This window comes from Primulina tabacum, chromosome 9, assembly GCF_025594145.1.
Source record: "Primulina tabacum isolate GXHZ01 chromosome 9, ASM2559414v2, whole genome shotgun sequence".
Classification (NCBI taxonomy): Eukaryota; Viridiplantae; Streptophyta; class Magnoliopsida; order Lamiales; family Gesneriaceae; genus Primulina; species Primulina tabacum.
In genome coordinates, this window is record NC_134558.1 from 33,070,123 (window position 1) to 33,093,691 (window position 23,569).

Sequence of the window (23,569 nt, forward strand, 5' to 3'; positions counted from 1 at the left end):
AAAATACATTTCCTCTAAATAAAGTTTCATTACACAATATTAGCTTAGTTGAGGGGAATACTAAGCCTTTTGTACAAATTAATCGAAGAAACTCGACAGAATGCCAAAGGAGATTTAAAAATATTAGTGGGTGAGTGAATTTTTAAAAATAGGAATTGTGATGATAAAATAAACTAGCTTTACAAAAATTATTTCAGAATTTTCGAAATCGATGTTTCACAATAGATTGGATCGTTGCCGTCAGAACCAGAAACCCTTTTATTTAACATGAATGTACGATTTTTTTGGCTACCATACGAGATCGAATATACATTCAGTGACGGAGTTGGACCGTCAATCAAAGCGAAAAACTTCGACCTCGCACGACTGACATGCTCTTAAGTAAACTCCAACTCCTCTTCGCTGTGCTCGTTCTGGATCTTGCTACGATGAATTTCAAAAGAAAGCTGTACTAAGTTCCAAGTTGATTTGACAGGGCTTGTTGGATTGATGTGCTAGGTGAAAATGCATTCAATTAATAATTTTATTTAATTATATTCCAGTATATAATATATATTATCCAACTCATCGACACATCATATCCCAATAATTGAGCAAGAAAATCATGCTAATCTTCACTCAATCACATCAAATTCCAATAATTCAGCCAGTCAGGAATTAAACACATACCATCAAACACTAGTAAACAATTCAAGAACTGAATAAAAACAAAACAAAACAAAACAATCCCAGAATTCAAGAATTGAACCAAACCAATAAATTTCCATTCGATTCGATCCACCAGTCGGATGTATACAAGAAGCCCACTTAGGCTAATTGGTGCAAAATTGTCAAAACTTAAAAGACTAAAAATCTCTCCTTCCCCTAACTATTTACACAACCCCCCAAAAAAAAAAAGCTGGATGATAATCAATCATGATAACAAAGAAGCATGACTACACATCTTCTAATGATGTAAAGCCTAGCCCTTTGCTCTCTGAGGACTCCTCCAAGCCCTCTGCTTGAAACCCTTCTCTTGAAATTACCGCTCATCTTCATGATTCCTTTGTCGAATTTCGAATGAGAAGCAGCTATCAAGAAACTAACCCTGATTTATCGGAAGAGAAAAAAGATCGAGGGAATTCTTTTTTAGGTTGTGTTGTTTGAGCTTTGGTACTCGACAGTTGTGTGTGTTGGAAATGGAGAAGAAAAGGGTGGGTTTTATAGAGTAGAATTCATGAGGGGGTTTGATTTTGCAAACTGGTCTAGTAAAGAGGCAACTAGGGGACAAGATAGAGCGTGCAAGTGCCTCCTACCTCACCACACAATTCCCTCCCCGCGGCCCTACCCCTACTCGGGAATCCATTCCCCATACAGTATAAAATATTCAAACTACAACCCCCCCAATCTCTATTATGGGTCTTAGCAATTATTCAAACAGAAAAATTGTACTTGTAATTGTGTGGAAGATTTAACCACTCATCAGCCTACCCACTTTGCTTTTCTTTTTTCTGAAATTTTTTATTCGATATACTTGCAATTTTTTCAACGGAAAATTTATAAGTTTATCAAGTTTCCGCCAACATATTTATAAATACAAAACCTCATATGATATAGTCTCACTAATCAATTTTGTGTGATGTGTATCTGATTCAACCCAACTCATTAATTTTTTTTTTCAAAATTTTTATGTCAAAAATATCACTATTCATGATAGATACATATATAGACTCGTGAACCCAAGTAACTTACTGATCAATTTTGTGTGATGTGTATCCGACTCAACCCAATTTATTAATTTTAAAAAAAAAATTATGTTAAAAATATCATTATTCATGATAGATACAACTCGTGAATCCAAGTAACTTACTCACTTATAAAAAATTTGTTCGCAATATAATAAAGATATTTTACAATGTCAGATGAGTATGTATATGTTGGTCTCCCAGCAATTTTGGTATTTAATTAATTTTGGATATATATATGATATTGTGTTGACATTGATCACCAACATATTGGGTCGGGCATTACTTAAATCAGGATACATTTTAGTCTGTGAGCTGCATGCCTTACAATATATGGTGATAATGATAACTCAGAATTATCGAACTTGGACCTATTGACCACATAATATACACATTTTTCATATATTTTATTTTATTTCTTGTTTGTCGGTATATAAAGCACAAAAATCACATATATATATATATATATATATATATATATAATATAGATATAGATATAGAATTTAATTATTTGTATAGTTATGTTCCAACTATCTATTTTAATATTACTCATAAAAAATCTGTATTTAAATTATTAATGTCATTGCTAGATTTTTATAATTACGTTATTAAACATAAATGTCACGATAATTTTCGTGATTATTTAATTATAAAAATTTGAATATGATATTAGCTTTATAATTACATAATTTATAGAAGAATGACTAAAATTGATTGTTGGAATTTAATTGGAATAATATAATTGATTGAATGAAATATACATGAATGAAACGTCACATCCTAATACATACCTAACCAAAATGAACATAGCGAATTTTTTTTTATTATTATTTTACTTGATCAATTTTATTTACGGTATTTTCTATATTTTTTTATTTTCACCCTCTTCAATTAGATTGGAAATAAAAATTGGAGTAGTGTACGAAGAAATACTATAGGAAGGTACCACCTACAACCCAAAGAATGTTTCTGGTTATGGAATTCGAATTTAAATAATATTGGAATAACTGACACAATAATCACTGGAAATTATAAATTATTAATCTTGCTATATATAATAATAATAATGATTTTATTCATGAGTTAATATAATTCATTTTTATAATAAAAAATAATATTTTTTTTATATTAAATCTTAAAAAAATATCAATCTTATAAATTGGAACCGTAAACTGTAATTTGTGCGTGTAAATCATATTGCAGCAGAAAATCAGGTCACACGTGAAGATCTCGTGGTTCGATATGTGCCACTTGCTTAAGTGGCATATACTGCCACTCGACATTATCTAATAACTACAATTTTTCACAAAAAAAAAAAAAGAATTAATTATATTTTGTTTTATTACCAACGTCATAGGGTTTGCATGTTAATTATATATTCTGAAGCAAAACTGGCTCCATCACCTAATTATCAACGAAAATTTCGATAATCAAATCTAACATGCCCTGGTTTTCATAATTATTTTTTTTATGGTAACGCTTGTAATTTTATTCAGAAAGCAATAAATCGTCTGTTACAAGACTCACCAACCAAAACGGGAAAACCCCATTTTCTCAAACAAAAGGAATAAGGGAAGAAAGCGAAAAAAATGCAAGTGAATGCGCCACCCGATTCGCTGATCTGCCAACATGTCTAAGATCGGTATCAGTGCGACTGTCCAATGAGTTCCGAATATCCAACGCCAGTGCACCACAATAACTTAAATCTTCTGCTGGGTTGATGACTGCTTGCACCGCCAGCAGAGAGTCAGTAGTAATTACACTGGGCTTCTATCCCACGTTCCTCCAACAGCCTCATCCCATCTCTTATTGAAAGGAGCTCAGTGAAGACCACCGACTGTGGCTTAGAGATTCTTTTTCCGAAGGCAACCAGTATTTGACCGTCATGATCTCGCACTATGCCCCCAATCGAATAACCACCCGTGTCAAAATTAACCGTCGCGTCTACATCAAGTTTCAAGGTGTTGACCGGTGGTCTCGTCCAGCGTTCGAGCTGGGGTAATGGCTTCGGAGCATGTACGGTAATTAAGGATTCCCGAGCTTCCTTGAAGTCTTTCAAAAGGGAGGCGCTCCACTCCACATCAAATTGAGCACATCCAGGCACCTTCTCATGCAAAATCCGCAATCTATCATGCCATACAGCCCAGGTGCGCATCGCAAAAACCTCCATATCTTCCTTTCTTAACACTGATTTCATTCGGATGAATGTATCCAAGAAATCCATGTCTTTTACCTGTTTCAGAAAAGGATGAAAAATTGTATCCTTCCAACACTTCTTGGCAAATGGACACCAAAACAGAGCGTGCTCGGTTGAATCATGACCATAACCACACAACTGACACTGATCTGTGACGGGAACATGATGCCGCAGCAGGTTCGCGCGAGATGGAATAATGTTGTGCAATGCTCGCCACAAAAAAAATCCGAACCTTAGGAGGAACTGACAATGACCATACAAATTTCCACCAAGATTTCGCATGGGTGTTCGAGGTATGGCTGGGCGTATTGAAGAACCCGACTTCAAGCTTGTAACCATTCCGCACAGTGTACTTTCCTTTGGGATCATAGAGCCAGAATCGACAATCCTCACTCGAATTATTTGCTAGTGGGATAGCTAGAACATCTTCAGCTATATAAGACGGGAAGGTGGCTCGAATCAGCGACTCATTCCACGCTCCGTTCACAATGAAAGAGTTTACGTTATCAAGATCATTCGGGATACCTGCTGGTCGCATTAGAGACTGCAATCCCGGAATCCATTGGTCTCGAAAAGTTGCGATTTGTTCTCCATTACCAACTCGCCAACACAGACCCTTCCTCAGTAGCTTTCTACTCCACAAAAGTGATCTCCAAATAAACGAGGGGTTTTTACCTATCGGAGCGTCCATAATATCATGATGCTTGAAATATCTCGCCTTAAAAACCCTGGCTACAAGAGAGTCTGGATTAATGGCAATTCTCCAAACTTGTTTTGCAAGAAGGGCTCTATTGAACGCTTCCAAGTTACGAAAGCCCATTCCTCCCATACATTTTGGCACACATAATGTATGCCAATATTTCCAGTGCATTCTCCTTCTCCCTTCTTCCATGCCCCACCAAAAATTTGCGCATTCCCGTTCAATAGCCTCACAGATCGCCTTAGGTATATGGAAACAAGACATAGCATATGTGAGGATGGACTGTAAAACGAACTTGATTAACGTTTCTATGCCTCCAGGGGAAAATGTCTTGTTGCCCCACCCTCTCAAACGTTTAACTATAGTCTTAATTAAATTTCTGAACTGGAGCTTTTTGCTATGCAAAGAGAATATCGGCAATCCCAGGTAAATGTCATGACCCTGCGTAGTGGAGATATGCAACATCCTCTTTATTTGATCAGCAATCACTGGATCCGTATTCGGGACAAAGATGATTTCTCAAAGTTTATTAGCTGGCCCGAAGCTTTTTCATACAACGATAGACACTGGCGAAGATTCAAACAGTCGGCGATAGTAGCTTTTAAAAATATGAGGCTGTCATCAGCAAAGAATAGGTGGGAGATTTGGGGACTAGAATTTGCAATATGGACAGCAGTAATCAACTTACGTGATTCAAATGAGCTCAAAATCGATGACAACCTTTGAGCGCACAGAACAAACAGAAAGGGTGATAGAGGATCCCCTTGACGCAACCCTCTGCCCGGATTAACATTGTGCAGAACCTGAAATTCCAGCAGTAGCAGCAGCTAGCAAATTTCAGCAGAAGCTAACAATTCCAGAAGCAACTTAGATTTCAGAATATAGTATTTTCAGCAAACAAAATCCAGCAGCAGAAGAGTTCAGTAGCGAGATTCCAGCAGATAACTACTGGTTCTGCTCAGGACTTGTAACCGAAGCATTTAACATGAAATAAAGATTGTTAATGGCAGATTATGGTCATTAATTGGAAGGCTCAGTCAGCTTTTGGCCTATAAATAGCACCCTCAATCTCTGAAATTGATGTTACCAAAATCTTGAGTTATCACTTGAAATTAGAGCTAAGAGAGTGCATTTTTCGAAGCTGTAAAATCCAGTAGCGAGACAAGCAAATTTCCAGACTTCAACCGAAATTCTTTAAGCAAATTATTGTAAGTGGGCTATGTATAAATATCTTGAAATCGGTTTGATAATTCTTGTTTAAGTATTTCTGATATCTGATTTTTAAAGCACTGAAACTTAGTGAAATAATGGTAGGAATATATATTCTGAACATTACTGATTACTGGCCTCACCCCTTAGAGGAGACAACATATAGGGGACTGATATCAGTTTAGCCATGAAATTCACGAACGTGCTCAGTGCTTACTTGTTTAATTTCTGATTACTGATTACTGATTTCAGAATACTGAATACTGATTTCTGTTATGAAAATAAGAATTTCTGTATATTATTCATATTACTGTTTCTGTATGAAAATGATTTCGAAAACTGGGAGTTATTCCCGCCCCCGCTTACTGAGTGACAATCATATCACTCACCCACCAAATCTATCTCAGATAAGAGCGAGGAAAAATTGTTAGAAGAAGAAGAACAACATCAGTTCTGGGGATGGTGAAGAAGACTGTTATTTTTCTCAGTTCTGATTTATGTACTTAGATTCCGCTGCATCTGTTAAGACAGTATTATGTTCGGTTTTACATTTTCGCTATAAAACATTTGAGTTTGTATCAGACATTGAGATATTCAGTATTTATGAATAAAAAGACTGGTTTCTGAATTTTGTACTTCTGAGGCTTCTTGTTTTCGAATGTAAATTTGAGAGCAACGCCGGTGTCGACCAACCCTCGTCCCGGGGCGTGACAAACATGGCCTATAATATCGCCATTGAGGGCAATCGAGTATTTGACAGAACGAACATGTAATGCCCGAGATTTTGATTACTGTGATCTGATATGATTGATTTTGAACTGATATGATTATAGACGGGCTATTCCGAGACCAGATTGGCCAAAGCATATGAAGGGTGCATATTTTGTACAGAACTGTTGGCGCCCGAGCGGTAGAAAAGGGCCGCCCGAGCGCCAATGCATCACAAGAATGGATTTTGGATAGAGAGTCTGGTGCCCGAGCGGTAGTTTTTGACCGCCTGAGCGCCAGTGTATAGCAACTTGAAAGCTCGGACAGAACATGCCGCGCCCGAGCGGTAGTTTAGCACCGCCCGAGCGCCGACAGCAATGTTTGAAAAAGAGACACGTCTCTCTATTATGCATCTTAGGATATATATATACATATCCACTTCATTCCTTCAGCTGAAACGAAGAAAAGAACGAGAGGCCTCGGAGAAGCTTCAGAAATCCTTACGCCTTTATATTTCGATCCGTCCGTCTGATTTGTAATCCGACTGTAGTACCGTGTTCCTATCGACGAGAGCTTCAACTGGACGTAAGTTTTACTACGTTTTGATATGTCTTGAAATTATGATACTGTCAGAATCGGATATGATTCATATATGGTGTTCTCGACATGTTAGACATCGTATAATCGAAATCGGATTGAAGAACGGATACCGTATATAATTGTTATGAATTTCTGATTGGATATGATTGAGATTGATATCAGATTGGTGTTGTTATTGATTATGAGTTTATTGTCATGCCGTTCGGTTTGACTAATGCTCCAGCTGTGTTTATGGGTCTGATGAACCGTATATTCCAGAGAAAGATATAAGTCAATGTGGTATTGGGAGAACGACTCGAGTAGGATATAGTTGAGTTTCCCTAAATCACATACTTATTATTATTATATTCATTGATGACATTTTGATTTATTCGAATAATATGATTGACCATGCCGAGCATTTGAGAACTGTATTGAAAATTCTGAGGACTGAGAAATTGTATGCTAAACTGTCGAAATGCGAGTTTTGGTTGAGACAGGTTGTATTTCTGGGGCATATTTTATCCGGAGACGGTATATCAGTTGATCCCAGCAAGGTTGAAGCCAGTGATTTCTTGGCCGAGACCGACATCAGTACCCGAGATTCGCAGTTTTATGGGTTTGGCAGGATATTACCGTAGATTTATTAAAGATTTTTCTAGCATTGCCAAGCCAATTACTCAGTTGACTCAGAAGAATGCTCCATTTATTTGGTCTGAAGAATGTGAGACCAGCTTTCTTGAACTGAAGAAAAGACTGATCAGTGCACCGATCTTGACGATTCCATCAGGTACTGGTGATTTTGTGGTTTATTGTGATGCATCTCACCGAGGATTGGGTTGTATTCTGATGCAGCAAGGACATGTTATTGTTTATGCCTCGAGACAGCTGAAGCCACATGAGACTCGTTACCAAATTCATGATCTTGAATTGGCTGCCATCGTCTTTGCTTTGAAGATATGGCGACACTACCTTTACGGTGAGAAGTTTGAAATCTATTCTGATCATAAAAGCTTGAAATATCTCTTTTCACAGTCAGAGTTGAATATGAGACAGCGAAGATGGCTTGATTTGTTTAAAGACTTCGATTGTGAAATCAAGTACTATCCGGGGAAATCTAATGTAGCAGCAGATGCACTGAGTCGAAAGGTGTGTTCTTTATCCTTGTCGACGATTGGTGTTTCGAATTTGATAGAAGATTGCTGTTTGTCTGGATTAGCTTTTGAAACAGATTGTCAGCCTTTGAGATTATGTGCTATTCGAGCTGAACCAGAATTGATATTGAGAATCAAAGAAGCACAGAAAGTTGATCAGAATGTGCAGAATTCGATTGCTATGGTCAGAGCTGGACATCAATCGGAATATCAGGTTCATGATAGTGTTTTGTATGTGAATAATCGTATTGTTGTGCTGAATGTTTCAGATTTGAGACAGCGGATACTAGCAGAAGCGCACAGCAGTCGTTCTAGAATTCATCCTGGTGGCAGAAAAATGTATAATGATTTGAAGACACAGGTATTGGTGGAAACAGATGAAATCTGATGTTACTAAATTTGTAGCCAAGTGTCTGAATTGCCAACAGGTGAAAGCCGAGAGGAAGAAACCAAGAGGTTTACTGCACAGTTTATCTATTCCTGAATGGAAATGAGATCACATTTCCATGGATTTTGTGACGCAGTTACCACGTTCCTCCAGAGGTTGTGATGCGATTTGGGTTGTGATTGACAGATTGACCAAATCCGCATGTTTTATTCCATACAAGATGACGTACAGATATGACCAGATGGCCGATATTTAAATCAGAGAGGTAGTCAGATTGCACGGAGTGCCGAAGTCGATTGTTTCGGACCGTGATCCTCGGTTTACTTCGCACTTCTGGCAGAATTTACAGCAGGCTCTAGGTACGAAGTTACATCTGAGTACCGCATATCATCCTCAGACCGACGGACAGTCAGAGCGGACTATTCAGACATTGGAGGATATGCTGAGAGCCATAGTGCTTGATTTTAGCACTAATTGGCAGGATGCATTGCCACTTTGTGAGTTTTCGTACAACAACAGCTATCAGACGAGTATTGAGATGGCTCCTTTCGAGGCATTGTACGGTAAGAAATGTCGATCCCCTTTATATTGGGACGGATATCTCTGAGGTTCCTGAGATTGGACCTGACATGATCAGAGATATGACTGAGAAAGTGAAGCAGATTCAGAAGAGAATGAAGGCAGCTCAGAACAGGCAATCCAAGTATGCCAACATCAGACGACGACCGTTGGTATTTGAGGCAGGAGACCGAATATTTTTGAAGATTTCACCTTTCAGAGGAGTTGTCCGATTTGGCAAGAAAGGGAAGTTGTCTCCACGATACGTTGGTCCATATGAAATTCTCGAGAAGATAGGAGATCGTGCCTATCGACTCGCATTACCGCCTTCATTATCGGGAATACATGATGTCTTTCATGTATCTATGCTGCGGAAATATCTCCCTGATGATTCTCACATTATTCAGCCAGACGAGGCAGAACTCGATGAAAGTCTAAGTTATGTCGAAAAACCGATCCAGATTATTGATCGCAAGGAAAAGCAACTTTGAACGAAGACTATCCCTCTTGTAAAAGTTCAATGGACGCGTCATGGTACTGAAGAAGCTACTTGGGAGACTGAATCAGATATGAGACAGGAATTCTCAGCATTATTTAACTGATGTGAGTTTTATATTCACTATTCTCTTATATACATTTCCTTTCGATATGATTTGATTGCCTGTGATTTCGGGGACGAAACAGAACACATCGCATCACCTTCTCAACCCATATAGGATTAAATCCGAGCTTACCCATAATTTGTTCTAGGAAGCCCCATTCCACTCTATCGTAGGCCTTGCTCATATCAAGCTTTAATGCCACGTATCCCTTGCTCCATTTTTCCTGCTCCGTATCCAGTGTAGAGCCTCATAACCCAGTAAGATGTTATCTGTTATCAGTCTGCCTGGGAAAAATGCACTCTGGAACTCATCAACTACCATAACCTAAATCTTCCGAAAATGATTAGTTAAGGCCCGGGAGACGATTTTATAGCAGACGTTGCATAAGCTAATAGGCCAGAAGTCCTTCATAAGCATAGGATTTTTAATTTTTGGAATGAGAGTGATTATAGTCTCATTCCACTCATGAAGCGGAGCTCCATCATTCAGAATCCTCAACACAGCCTCTGAAACCTTTAGGCCTACCACCTGCCAATATTTCTGGAGAAAGAATGCCGACATACCATCCGGTCCTGGAGCTTTATCCGGATACATATCAAACAAAGCTTTCTTAACTTCCTCAGGCGAAAATGGAGAACATAATAGCGAGTTTATCTGCTCATTAACCTTCGGTTGAACACAGTCGAGCACCGGATTTATATCTTGGATACTTGGGTCGCCTGATTTAAATAAGTTAGAGAAATAGTCCACCACAATCTCGGCCATCCCCCCCTTATCAGAACACCAGTCATCATGCACCGATAGCAGCCCACTAATAAGTATGATACTTGAATAAATATATGATACTAATGATAATTTTTTAATCCTCGAAATAATATATGATACTAATGATAATTTTTTATGAGGTTAATCTTCGTTCATTTCTATTTATCAGCGGATAGGTTTCACATGATGGGCCGGGCCTAATGTATTTTTTGTGGTCCGTTGACAGTGGATCTGTAAAATTCGCAAATTTTAAATTCGATATATTATTTATATATTTGAAATTTTGTATTAGATTATCAAATATTATATTTAATAATTATCTAAATTATCTAAAAGTGTCGTGAGATAATTAAATCTCAGTATACAAAATATCTAAAGAGTTCAAATTTAAGATGATAATATGTCTATATTTCGATTTTTTAGATATATAAAAAATTCAAGATCCTAGAATTTAATAAGGAGATATTGTATATATACAATTATGTATACGTGTATTTCGAAATTTTGGGTATATACTTTAAAATTTTGGTAAATAAAATACAAGATAAAGATATATGATAAGAAATAATAATAAAGATGCGAAGATAATCTATCATAAATTCAAGATTTAATTTAATATTTCAGACTGAGAAGATAGAAGCTCTCATTTGAAATTTGCACATTGGTCCAATCATCACCTCAGCCAAACCCTCTCATAAGTGTGTAAAAATTTTGACTATTTATTCATCTCATTCTACATTTTACGTTAAAACAATTCACTCTCAAAATTATCTCTCTTTCTACAAAGAACGTGAAGTTCAATCTGGAAGGATTCAAGTTCTCTTGCATTCAACATTGATTTCAACACTAGTAGAAGATCGTAAGTGGAACGTGTATTTTCTTGATATTTTTATAATATTTATCTTCATTGTATGTTGAATTTAAATATATGATGTATTACATGACCATGGATTTCAACAAATATTTTGTGATGTCTTGATCTTGTTTGTGACCTTGTCTAATAAGGTAATATTAGACACTTATGATCCAGTACGAGGAGTTAAGCCATATACTTATGATCCATTTGGGGAGTTAAGACAAATATTTAATGTTCATTGTTTTATATTTTAGATCTACTTGTGAATAAGTTTTAAACTTGAATATATGTTACTTCCAATTACTGTGTGACGACCATATCACTAACTTCTTACATTTCATTTCAGATGAGAATGAGATAGAATATCAAGAATCGACTGAATTTCGAGGATGGTGATTTGGCTAGAAAATTACTATTTCTTTGTGTAATGTTAACATTTATTCGAATAAGTTGAACATTGAGTTTTTTTTTTTTTGTCATTGGGTTATAAGATAATGAATTCGTTGAATAAAATTTATTTTAGATTTAAACTATTGTTGAGGCTTGGTGTTTTTGGTTAATTTAATTATTGAATTCCAAGAACATTGTTGATGTCCATGTCATGCATCTCGGGGCGTGACATATGTGTATATATGTTGGTTCATACTGTAACTTTTCATCCTCAAACTCAGACAATTCATATCATCTCTGAGAAATCTGGAACATTGAGTTTGTTTCTTCATTCGTTTAACCTTAATCATCTGAAATTGGAATGTGACAAATATCAAGGCTATTCTTGGCTTCAGGTCAGTGGATGGTTGTAGTTCAGCATAATATGTCAAAGACTTGAAAATTAGGTCTGGTCAGCGTTCAAAATTGACAGTTCCGGCTATGGAATAGATGGTTTTGACATATGTCAATGGTGTGTCTATAGTTCCACAGTTTAGCTGCAGAAACACCTCGTATCAGTAAAAGACATCAAGTGATGACAAAACTCAAGGATATGACTCCTATTTAAGCCAAAACTCAAAGTGGTGACATTGTAACTTATTTATTAAAAAAGTAGGACCCTGTTCTTCCAGCAGTTTTCGCCTCATCTTCTGTCACAACTTCCTCCTGTCTCTGTATTCTGCCAAAATGCCTATTCTTTTATATTTGGTTGTATTCATCTTGATTCTTGAAATGCTGTATGCATATGCACATCATATCTATATCATGTTTCACGCTGCGATTTCTTATCAAACAATCTTTTCCTGCAGCACTTGCTGCTAAGAGAAACAGGTATCAAAGACAAAAATCCTTGATGGCTCTTGAAATGGAAAGCCAACATGCCAAAGAATTCATACCCACGTACAATGTGAATTGATCATTTTCTTCGATAAGAATAAACATATTTTTTAAATATATATGCCCCAATTGTAGACACGGATACTAGTTGCAGATTGACTAGTTGCTTCAGAATGATGCAGCTCGATGGCCTTTCGATTTTTTCCGGAAGCATGTGTCAAAGAGTTGTATTGTGGTGATGAAGAACGACATGGTTTGTCATGTAGTTTAATTTTTGTTTGTTCACTCGCACAAAGTAGGTTAAAAGTAAGGCAAAGTAGCTTATATTGCAAAGTTTTTGCCATTTGGTATACGTAAAAATACTTATAAATTCGCATCGAGGTTACCTTTAATAACATGTGGTCTTGATTGTTGGCAACTCATTTGGTCTATTGTCTTACTCTTTTTGTTATTATGTGATTAATTTATAAATATGATAAAACAATGTGATAATAAATTGAAAAATGGGATGAAATATCTATTTTTTAACTTTAATTATCGTAAAACTTGACACAAATGTTCCACATATGTATTGAACAATTAATTTAGATCTTCTCATGAAATAATATCTAGCATTAGCATATTCGATTTTATGCTATATTTGATATTATTTTCTCGGGTTATTCGTTATTTGTATTTAGGCGAACCGATTAATTAATAGTTTTTCTAACCCTTTCTACTATCACCACACGTCCCATGTACAAAAAAACATTTCTCGAACTTAATATTTCCATATAGAAAACCATATGTCGAAACCCAAATGCAAAAAAGAAGAAAAAAATAAGCCTTTACAATTTGCTTCAGTTGTCTCTGAAGCGGCAACCAAATTAGCATGTCAAATGGTCGACGATGCACAGAAAAATCGGGTTCTTGGCTACCTGCTTTAGGGCATGGCTGTTACATCTTTTAGAAACAAACATTTGGGCTCGAGGCCCGTGTGTGTTATTGTTTGCCTTTTACACCATTCCTCCCTCTGATATTTGTTTAAAGTTGTAATAATAACTTAATTGGTTTTTCAATTCAATTTTGTAGATTATTTAAATCACATTTTTTTTTCTCGAAATTTAATTCGGAATTCGAGTATAACAAGCATGCACCAATAATATTGTAACATCTAATTAAATGCACATGATATTTTAGCCATAACGTGATACTTGAGTTGGAGTATATCTACATAGATGAATAAGAATTCTTAAAAATCTTGTAGGAAGTTTTTTTTTTTTTTTTTTTTGAATAATTGAAGGGACTAATCAGTCAAAGACATAGATTTGATAAGCGTATGCGTGTAGAGTAGGTCTCTTGTGAGACGGTCTCACGAATCTTTATCTGTGAAACGAGTCAATCTTACCGATATTCACAATAAAAAGTAATACTCTTAGCATAAAAAGTAATATTTTTCATGGATGACTCAAATAAGATATTTGTCTCACAAAATACGACACGTGAGACCGCCTCACACAAATTTTTGTCATGTATATAAGGGACCTATATATTGATTTTTCTTGTAGTAATTATTATTAAAAATATATATTTCATTTCACGTTGCATTGAATTTTTGAATTAAATAATTATTGCTATGCTTGGAAGTCATTAACGCTTTTCTTCGATTTTCTTATTATAGGGAAAATTAAATGAATTATTCAGCTAAATTTAATTTCCAACCATTTTTTTTGGTTGTATATATTATTTTATTTATATCTATGCATCACACACAAATATACACACACACACATAGAATTCAAAAGAACATAATTATTGATGTGATAAAGTTGGCCCAAAGAATTGACACAGAACAAGTGTAGTTTTGATTGAAGCAGTCAATGTAACTATGAGATTTGTTTAAAAAATAATAATGAATGTATATATCTCTATCTTACGTTAAGATTTTGCCTAATAAAACAAAACTCAGAATGGAAAAATGGAGTCGCGTGATTATATATCGATTATATGATTTGACCGATAAAAATACGTGATTATATATATATATATATATATGTATATATAATGTGAATGTTAATGCAAGAAAAATAATAATTAGAATGATTATATAATTTTTATCAGAAACATAAGAAACCAAAGTACGAAATTTGGAGTGGAGACAAGTTAGATTAAAGAGACATGGCCAAGTTGCGTACTCGATGTTGAATTTGCAACCCTAAGTTTCTTCGCACCGTGTCGGCAACATAGAATGGCATAGCTTCAATTTTTTATATCCACACAAATATATATATATATATATAATGGTACTCTCAACAAATATATATATATATAGTGTAGGTAAAAATATTTTGAAAAGTCTTTGTGACAAAAACATCAATTAAACATAATATATGAAGGCTGCGTTGGGTACGTGTGATAAGATAAGTAAATGATTAATAATTAGAGTGATTAAAAAATGAGATATATGGATTAATAGTATGTTTGGATAAATAACATGGTGTTTGGTATGATTCTAAAATGATGGATTAATTTTATAAATTTTATTGTAATGATCAAATGCCCCAAATACTAATTAAATATATATTTTTAAAATAATTGGATTGATAATTAAATAATTATAATTATAATTTAAATTTATTAAAATTAATTTAAATATATTTATTAGAAATAAATTTGTAAATTTGTATTTAATTTAATAATTAAAATAGCAATAATATTTTCGATGTTAACGTTAAATAAAATTTTAGTAATAATTACAATATTATTGTTTTTCTTAAAATAATTATAAATATTTTTAAAATAATTTGATAGATAATTAAATATTTATAATTAATAATTAAAATAGTAGTAATATTTTGAATATTAATTTTAATATTAAATAAAGTTTAGTGATATTATAATATTATTGTTTTTTTAAAATTATTATAAATATTCTTAAAATAATTAAATAGATAATTAAATATTTATAATTATAATTTATGTTTATTAAAAGTAATTTAAATATATTTATTAGAAATATATTTGAAAATATTACGATAATCATTAAACACAATAAATTAGAATTTAATAAATATTTATCTTCATAAGAGATAGGAGGATAAAAATGTAATTTGTGGTGTGTTGATAACTTATCACACTTAATTTGTTAGATTAATAATCAAATAATTAATCATAAAATTAGGTCTTAAACCGGGTCAAAATGATTAATAATATATCTTAAAGTTTTAACCAAACATTAGATAAGTATGTGATTATTCATCTATCCTTATTTAATCACATCAACCAAACACATCTCAAATGTATAATTATAAACATTACCGCCACAACACACATTGCATTTTTACACAATCATTTATTTATATATATATATATATATATATATAGACACACACATTGCATTTTCTAGGATCGAGTGCTTATCGCTTTACCAAAAACTGTAGCTAGTGGTAATGGTGCAACTCAAATCTTTTAAACCGCACAGCAGCTCAAGTACCACGATTCGATCGCTCTACCAAGCAGGGACAATTATTGCACCCAACAATCTCCCTCCCAATAATCGCACTCCTTACAATCAAAGAGAATCGAACCCGTGACATTTGCTCTGATACCAATTGTAGGACCGAGTGCTTACCGCTTTACCAAAAGCTATAGCTAGTGATAATGGTGCAACTCAAATCTTTTAAACCGCACAACAGCTCAAGCACCACGATTCGATCGCTCTACCAAGCAGGAACAATTATTTCACCCAACACGTTTTACACAATCATTTATATATATACAGTCAATTTTGTCATGTACAGTCCATGAAATATGAGTTTTTTTTGGTAATTTGTTGTAGAACGCGATAAAATGGACATTTATATATTGTAAAATTATGATGATATGATAATTATCAAAATTGATAGGAATGAGATATATGATAATTTTACAATTAGTCAGGACAAAATAACAATTATCTATCAAAACATAATAGTGATAGAATAGTAAATCAATGATTAACCATACCAATAGACCTAACTTTTGTCTTTATTTTCTACAATCTTTATATATATTATAAGATTTTTTTCGTCTTTATTATTTATTATATTATAATAGTTTAACACATTTGGATTTGTTTTCATATTCGTGTATCAGGTTAAAACTTACACACAACGCATGTACATCAACTGTTAGTTTTTATAATTTCCAGTTATGTTATTTGTAACAGAGGACTGATAAATATTAATTTGTCAACCATTTAGGATAACCTAACTCGAATTATTAAAGATATTATAAAATAAATTGAAAAAATTTACAAGGACTAGATTCAAGCTTCTATGAACTATATATATAAAAAATAAAGATTCATCATTTTTTTTGTGTGCCAAGAATATAATGATTTACATTATTTACAGTTCAGAGAGGGGATTAAAAATAATAAAATAGAGTATGTCTTTTGTGAGACGATCTCACGAATCTTTATATTTGATACGAGTCAATCCTACCGATATTCACAATAAAAATTAGCACTCTTAGCATAAAAAGTAATATTTTTTCATAAATGACTCAAATAAAAGACATGTCTCACAAAATACGATCCGTGAGACCGTCTCAAACAAGTTTTTGTCAATAAAATAATAGCGTAGATAGTTTCATCTTTTGAACTTTCAAATAATTGATAGTTAAATATTCTTTAACAACGTCTAACTAATTCTATGTTTGCAGTGGTTCAGTTTACGTAGTTCGAAAAGCACACACATTACTCATATTATTAATTAATTTTTAAAAAATCCTAAAAAAATTAATTTTTTTATTTTATTTATTTATTTATATATACCAGGGTATACAAAATAACAATCTGGTTTGAAATAATTTTAAAAAATCACACACTTGTGTGCGTGTTGATGTATGGGGTGTGTGTAATATACAGAGAGAATTATATTTTTGATTCTGTAATTTACATTTGTTTTAATTTTAGAGAGTTAATTGTATTTTTAGTGTATATATATATATATATATATATATATTCAGTTTTGGTATTTTTTTTCAATCAAAAATTGTCTAGCTGATGGTCGGTATATTGAGTTGGAAATTAAATTTGAGGATTTTGATTTTTGTTGGGAAAGTAGTATGACTTCTTTTATAAAAAACTTTCACCTAAACAAATAAAATAAAAGTGAGTCTATTATAAAACAGTTTCACAAATAATTTTTGTTTTTGGTGGAAAGAATTCTATGCAGTTTTTTTTTAAAAAAAATTCCACCTAAGTAAATAAAAATAAGAGTAGATCACTCATGAGACGAGTTGACTTGATCCATATTTGCAATGAAAATAATATTTGTGATATAAAAATAATATTTTTCATGAGTCGGATCGAATTACAATCTAATAAGATATTTTATAATAAAAATAAATTGAAAGTTACGCGACCAAAACTGTAAAATTATCAATTTTGTGAGATAATTTAATCAGATATTTTATACTAAAAAATATATTACAAGTTACGAGATCATAAATGCAAAATTATAAATTTTGTGAGACAATCTAATAAGATATTTTATACTAAAAAAATAAATTATAAATTATGAGACCAAAAATATAAAATCATCTTTGTATACGTGTGAATATATATAATCGTATGCTTTGTATGCACACACAACAAAAGCAACTTGGACACACATTAAAATTAACACGCTTTCTCCCACTTGCTAACGCCAAGTTGGCCTTGAGTCAACTCTACTATTTCAGTAGTTCCTTTCGACAAATCTTGAAATCGGTGTTTTAAAATCACCCACTTACTAGTAAATATTATATATATCCTTTTAAATTTAATTCATAAAAAATATGCTAAATTGATATCCATTTTCGAGCACTATTTCAACGTTTCATTTATCAGCATCCTCCGGATTTTAGGCTGATCATTTCAACTGGACTAATTCCACACATGATTTTTTAAAAAAGAATCTTAAATATAACCATCCATTTGTATTTGCACAAAAAAATCTAGACTTTCACTTTACAATAAAATTTATAATTTAAAAGTTAGCTAAAGTTTTGTTGGCTCTCGCAAATATATATATATATATATATATATATATATATATATATATATAAATATATATAATGGATTTCAAATGTATCAATGTTGAATCAAGTGTTTATCGGTTTACAAAATTCTATAAGTAATGATAAATATATAGAAGATCAAACTTCATGGTTCGATCGTGCTTTAAATAAAGAAAATTATTGCACCCAACTATCAAATATTCGTTTTATCTGGACTCCAAATTTCAGTTATTTCTAACAAATCAAATACTTGGATAAATGACAATGACTTGAAATCCACCCTAGATAAATTAGCACCAAAATTCAGCTAAGTTTAAAAGATTTATATGGTACTTCTGAGTATCCATAACTAAAGGTTTTGATACAATTATAGGCACTCTCTAAGTTTGATGTTGGAGCCACAATTTTACGTTAAATTCACATTTATCGCGGGTCGGATCCATTGTTAAGATGAATGTTATTTGATAAATTAAAACGAAGTTACGTACAAATTAATATTTTAATAGTCTCCACGACCAGAATATGTCAATGGCGAAGAGATGTGAGTTCAAACTCCTGCAAAAATAATTTCCGGTTATAATATTAGGATCAAATGTTTATCCGGTTATAATATCAGGATCAAATGTTTATCAATAGATCAAAAGTTATAATTGTTAGTTAAGACTCAAATTTATTATCTTATACTCGTGGCAACGCCGAGTGCGTTTCTTTGGGTGCTAATGGGTCGGCTGTTAGTCCCATGAGTTCGGAGATGTGTGTGTCTATCTACAAATGTTGTCTCATATCCCGTAGATATTAGTCTTGTCATTTTCTTATTGCCGACCCTATCCCCAGCAGAGACAATATTACCCGTTAAGATTTCGTGTCACTTTTTTTACGGCTCAACTGGCCAACTAGATCCAGCGACACAACGTCAGTAGCTTGACGCACGAGAACTTTCCATGAGACTACTCATCTCAGTACTACTCTCATTCATGGACGCTTAACCCAACCTTCTTCCCCAATAAGTATATAAATATGTTTTTTGGGAGACTTGAACTCATGATATTGCTATGATATCAATTGTTAGGATCAAGCACTTACCACTATGCCAAAAGTTATACATGTTAGCCAATACACTACTTTATTTTCTTATATTTATGGCAGCGCAGAGTGCATCTATTTGAGTGATAATCGGTCGGGGTGTTAGGCTCATGAGTCCAAGGAGGTGCGTGGACGTGTTCAAACTTAAAACCGAAAATCCAAACCGAAAAAACCAAACACAAAACCGAACCAAAAGCCGAATTTTGTAATTCGGACACAAATGTTAAAATTGGAGTTTATTTGGTTCGATTTCGGATTATATATGTCAAACCGAAAAAATCGAAAAAACTGAATTTTAATTAAATTAATAATTTTGTTTATATTTTTATTATATTATATATTTTGATATGATATTTAGTGAATGAAAAACCATTTTGAATAATTTTTAATTGTTTTAGACCTTGTATTTAAATATTTTACTAAGAAATTATGTACAAAAGTTAACATAATATATTTTACAATATATTTATATTATTAATTTAAATAATTATATCAAAATCGAAATAACCGACCGAAATAACTGAACCGTTTTGGTAGAAAACTGAATTGAACCGAAGAAAAATTGTTCGGATATCGTAATATATATTTCTAAAATCGAAAAAACTGAAATAAAAAACCAAAAATCGAATCGAACCAACCGAAGAACACCCTTAGATGGGCGTGTCTATCTGCCGGTGCTCTCTCATATCCCTTACAGATCAGACTTATGTTTTTCCTACCATTGGCCTTGTCTTCAACAAAGACAATTGCTCGTTAAGATACGTCGCTCTTTTTACGACACAACTAGTCAATCATATCAAGCAATACAATGTAAGTAACTTGACACAGAGAACTTCCCAGGAGATCACTCATCTTAATACTACTCTTACTCATGCATACCTAATACAACACCCAATGTAAAAAAAAAAAATATTTTGTCTTTGAGGGGGTGTCCGAGATTATGAAGTAGATAAGCTTTTATCAATGATTAAGAATTCGATTTTTCCTATCAATATATTCTCAGAGAACCCTGTTGCACATGATTTCCTAGTATGGTTTGACTGATTAATATAATTTGCAAAAAATTATGTTAACCCGTTAGTTTACTAAGATATCAACTACGATAAATTCGTCATTAAAAAAGTAGTATTTGTATATACTTATATTTTTTAAAACTGACCTAGTATCAATCCATTCAAGGCAGTTGAATAGTAGCAGTGTTTAAGCCGATGAGTCAATCATTAATTAATATAATATTAAATATTTTGTTACATAAGAAAATAAACATGATAATACACATATATTTAAATAATATTTTATTAAAATATTGCCAATAATAAATATAAATTTATATATATTACATGATCAAATATTTATCGTTTTATCAAAAAATTGATAGTTATTATACGACTACAATTTTTTAAATAGTGTAATAATTCAAGTATCTTGTGTGAACTCTCTCGTATCATTGACAATTATTGTTTTCGACAACCTCATTATAACAATCACCCTTATTGCAATTTATAAAAATCGAATGCCTGACTTTAGTTCTGATATCATTTACAGAATTAATAATTTATCATTTCACCAAAATTTATAAATAATGTAATAATATAAATCAAATAATTTAAATCTTACAACGTACCAAAAATCTCAAAACTCTAATGTGAAGACTGATTATTATTTCTCAACATATATATAATATACTCCGAACTTTAGTGTTCCTTTTCCATTATTGCAGGCACACACAACTTAACTGATAGAGGTCAACTTAAACATTATTCAATGTGAGGTTTTTTTATCTTTCGAGATCCAATCCGAGTGGAAGAAAAGTTTGCTTGCTCAGAATCTGATTTCCACCGTTCGAAATATGCTTTCATATATTTTTAATAACATATCCAAATTTCAACTGAATCCAACTGTTAGTGTTTCATTTGTAGCATTCTCAAGAAAACTGCTCAGATTTTAGTTGTGAACATCATACCTACGGTATTTTTGTCTATAAGAGGGTTAAAACGACTTCCAAACACGATCTCCATCGTTCATAATTTATTTGACGTACTTGTGAACGTACTGTAAAAGTTTAAGCCCGATCGAACGGTTCAATAAGGTGGAAGTAATTTTATAAAGCAGTTAGTTTCTCGGTAGATGTGTTGCTGTGTTTTCGAGTGTCGGTTGCATGATTTTTCTATGGTTTCCGATTTCTTCACGTTTTCTTCAAGTCTAAAGTAAGTGAGTTTTTGCTATGTTATAATTTGCACACTTGTCCTTGGTAAGTGGGCTTGTTTTATAATATTTTGTGTATTAATTATTTCGTTTATGAAAGTTTCGATCGAGCACCGTTATTATGTTTCTATCATTTCTTGATACGATTATCGTATCGTTATATGGCCCCGTCCCTTTATAAGAGTAAAAATTAAGGACTGATATCAGTAAACAATGGAATATAGAGAAATCTCAATGTTTTGGCCAAAATTATGTTTATGGTTATAATAATGACATGTTATGATGATATGATATGTGGTTTTTTAAATTCATGTGTATTTGTTATGTATGTTCTCGAATGACCCTCGCTTACTGAGTGACGACCATATAACTGAACCTTACTCTACCTTCCCCAGATAAATCAGAAGAGAAAACCGAGAAAGATGAACAAGACTAATTTTGAAGCTGATAATAAGAAAAATTAAGAAATTTATTTTAGTTTTCGTTTAGTAAATTGTAAACGCTTCTGTATATTTTTATCATTTTAAAAATATACGTTGTAAAGACAATCTTATGATTGATTATGAGTCATAAAATGGTTTTTGGTTTATAATGTACTATGAGACTTGTTGTTTTCAATTGTCTGGTTGTCAAACAAAGCCGATGTCGACTAACCTTGGTCCTGGGCGTGACAGTAGATATTCTTGCACGTGTGAAAAATACATAATATTATCCTTAATATTAATGAAATTAAGTTGTGATTCAAAAAAAAAAATTTAGTTCTCGACTTCGAATAAAAATATATAGGTTTAAAACTAGAATACAAAAACTCTCATGAAATAGTCTCACGAGTCAATTTCGTTAGACAGATCTCCTATTTTGGGTCATCCGTGAAAAAATTACTTTTCATGCAAAAAAATATTATTTTTTATTGTAAACATAGGTAAGGTTGACTCGTTTGACGAAAAAAGAGTAGGTCTCTTGTAAGACGGTCTCATGAATCTTTATTTGTGAGACATGTCAACCTTATCGATATTCACAATAAAAAGTAATATTCTTAGCATAAAAATTAACATTTTTTCATGGATGACCCAAATAAGAGCTCCGTCTCACAAAATATGATATGTGAAACCGTCTCACACAAGTTTTTGCCATATATCCGTAAAACCATCTTACAAAAGATTTACTCAAACTAAAATTAATAAACTGCATGATCCGGTAGATTGTTATAAATCCAGTTGTCAAGAAAACATCCAAGCGTGTTGTGAACAAACCAACCGGTGAGACATAAATTATTTCATTGAATTATTCTGGTTTTTTAAATGTAATTTTCACCAAAATAATCTTTCACCATGTTTTGGTCAAATTTATCATAAACAATCAGGTCTAAAATTATTAGTGCCCTCATTATCAAATTATTGAATATTTCAAAACTTAGTTAATTGCAACTTTTTAAAAAAAAAAAAAAAACAATATATACTAAATCTTCGAAATATTGATATATATTTCTTATACCATTCAATATCGACGAATTGCTTCACTTAAAGCATTTTTTTTTACTTCTTCTCTAAG

General features: G+C 32.8%; 2 protein-coding genes across 2 annotated transcripts; both read right to left on the reverse strand.

Annotated features, from left to right (window-relative positions):
* Nucleotides 1–742: 742 nt before the first annotated feature.
* LOC142556577 (small polypeptide DEVIL 4-like) lies at nt 743–1,320 on the reverse strand. The gene has a single exon (XM_075668041.1). It carries the CDS (start codon nt 1,036–1,038, stop codon nt 910–912), a length of 129 nt encoding a protein of 42 aa, XP_075524156.1. The 5' UTR covers nt 1,039–1,320; the 3' UTR covers nt 743–909.
* Nucleotides 1,321–3,471: 2,151 nt separating this feature from the next.
* LOC142504428 (uncharacterized) lies at nt 3,472–10,584 on the reverse strand. Its single transcript, XM_075617296.1, has 5 exons — nt 10,198–10,584; nt 9,917–10,042; nt 5,342–5,424; nt 4,154–5,018; nt 3,472–3,957 (listed from the first exon to the last, which is right to left on the reverse strand). Exons 1-5 carry the CDS (start codon nt 10,582–10,584, stop codon nt 3,472–3,474), a joined length of 1,947 nt encoding a protein of 648 aa, XP_075473411.1.
* Nucleotides 10,585–23,569: the final 12,985 nt, after the last annotated feature.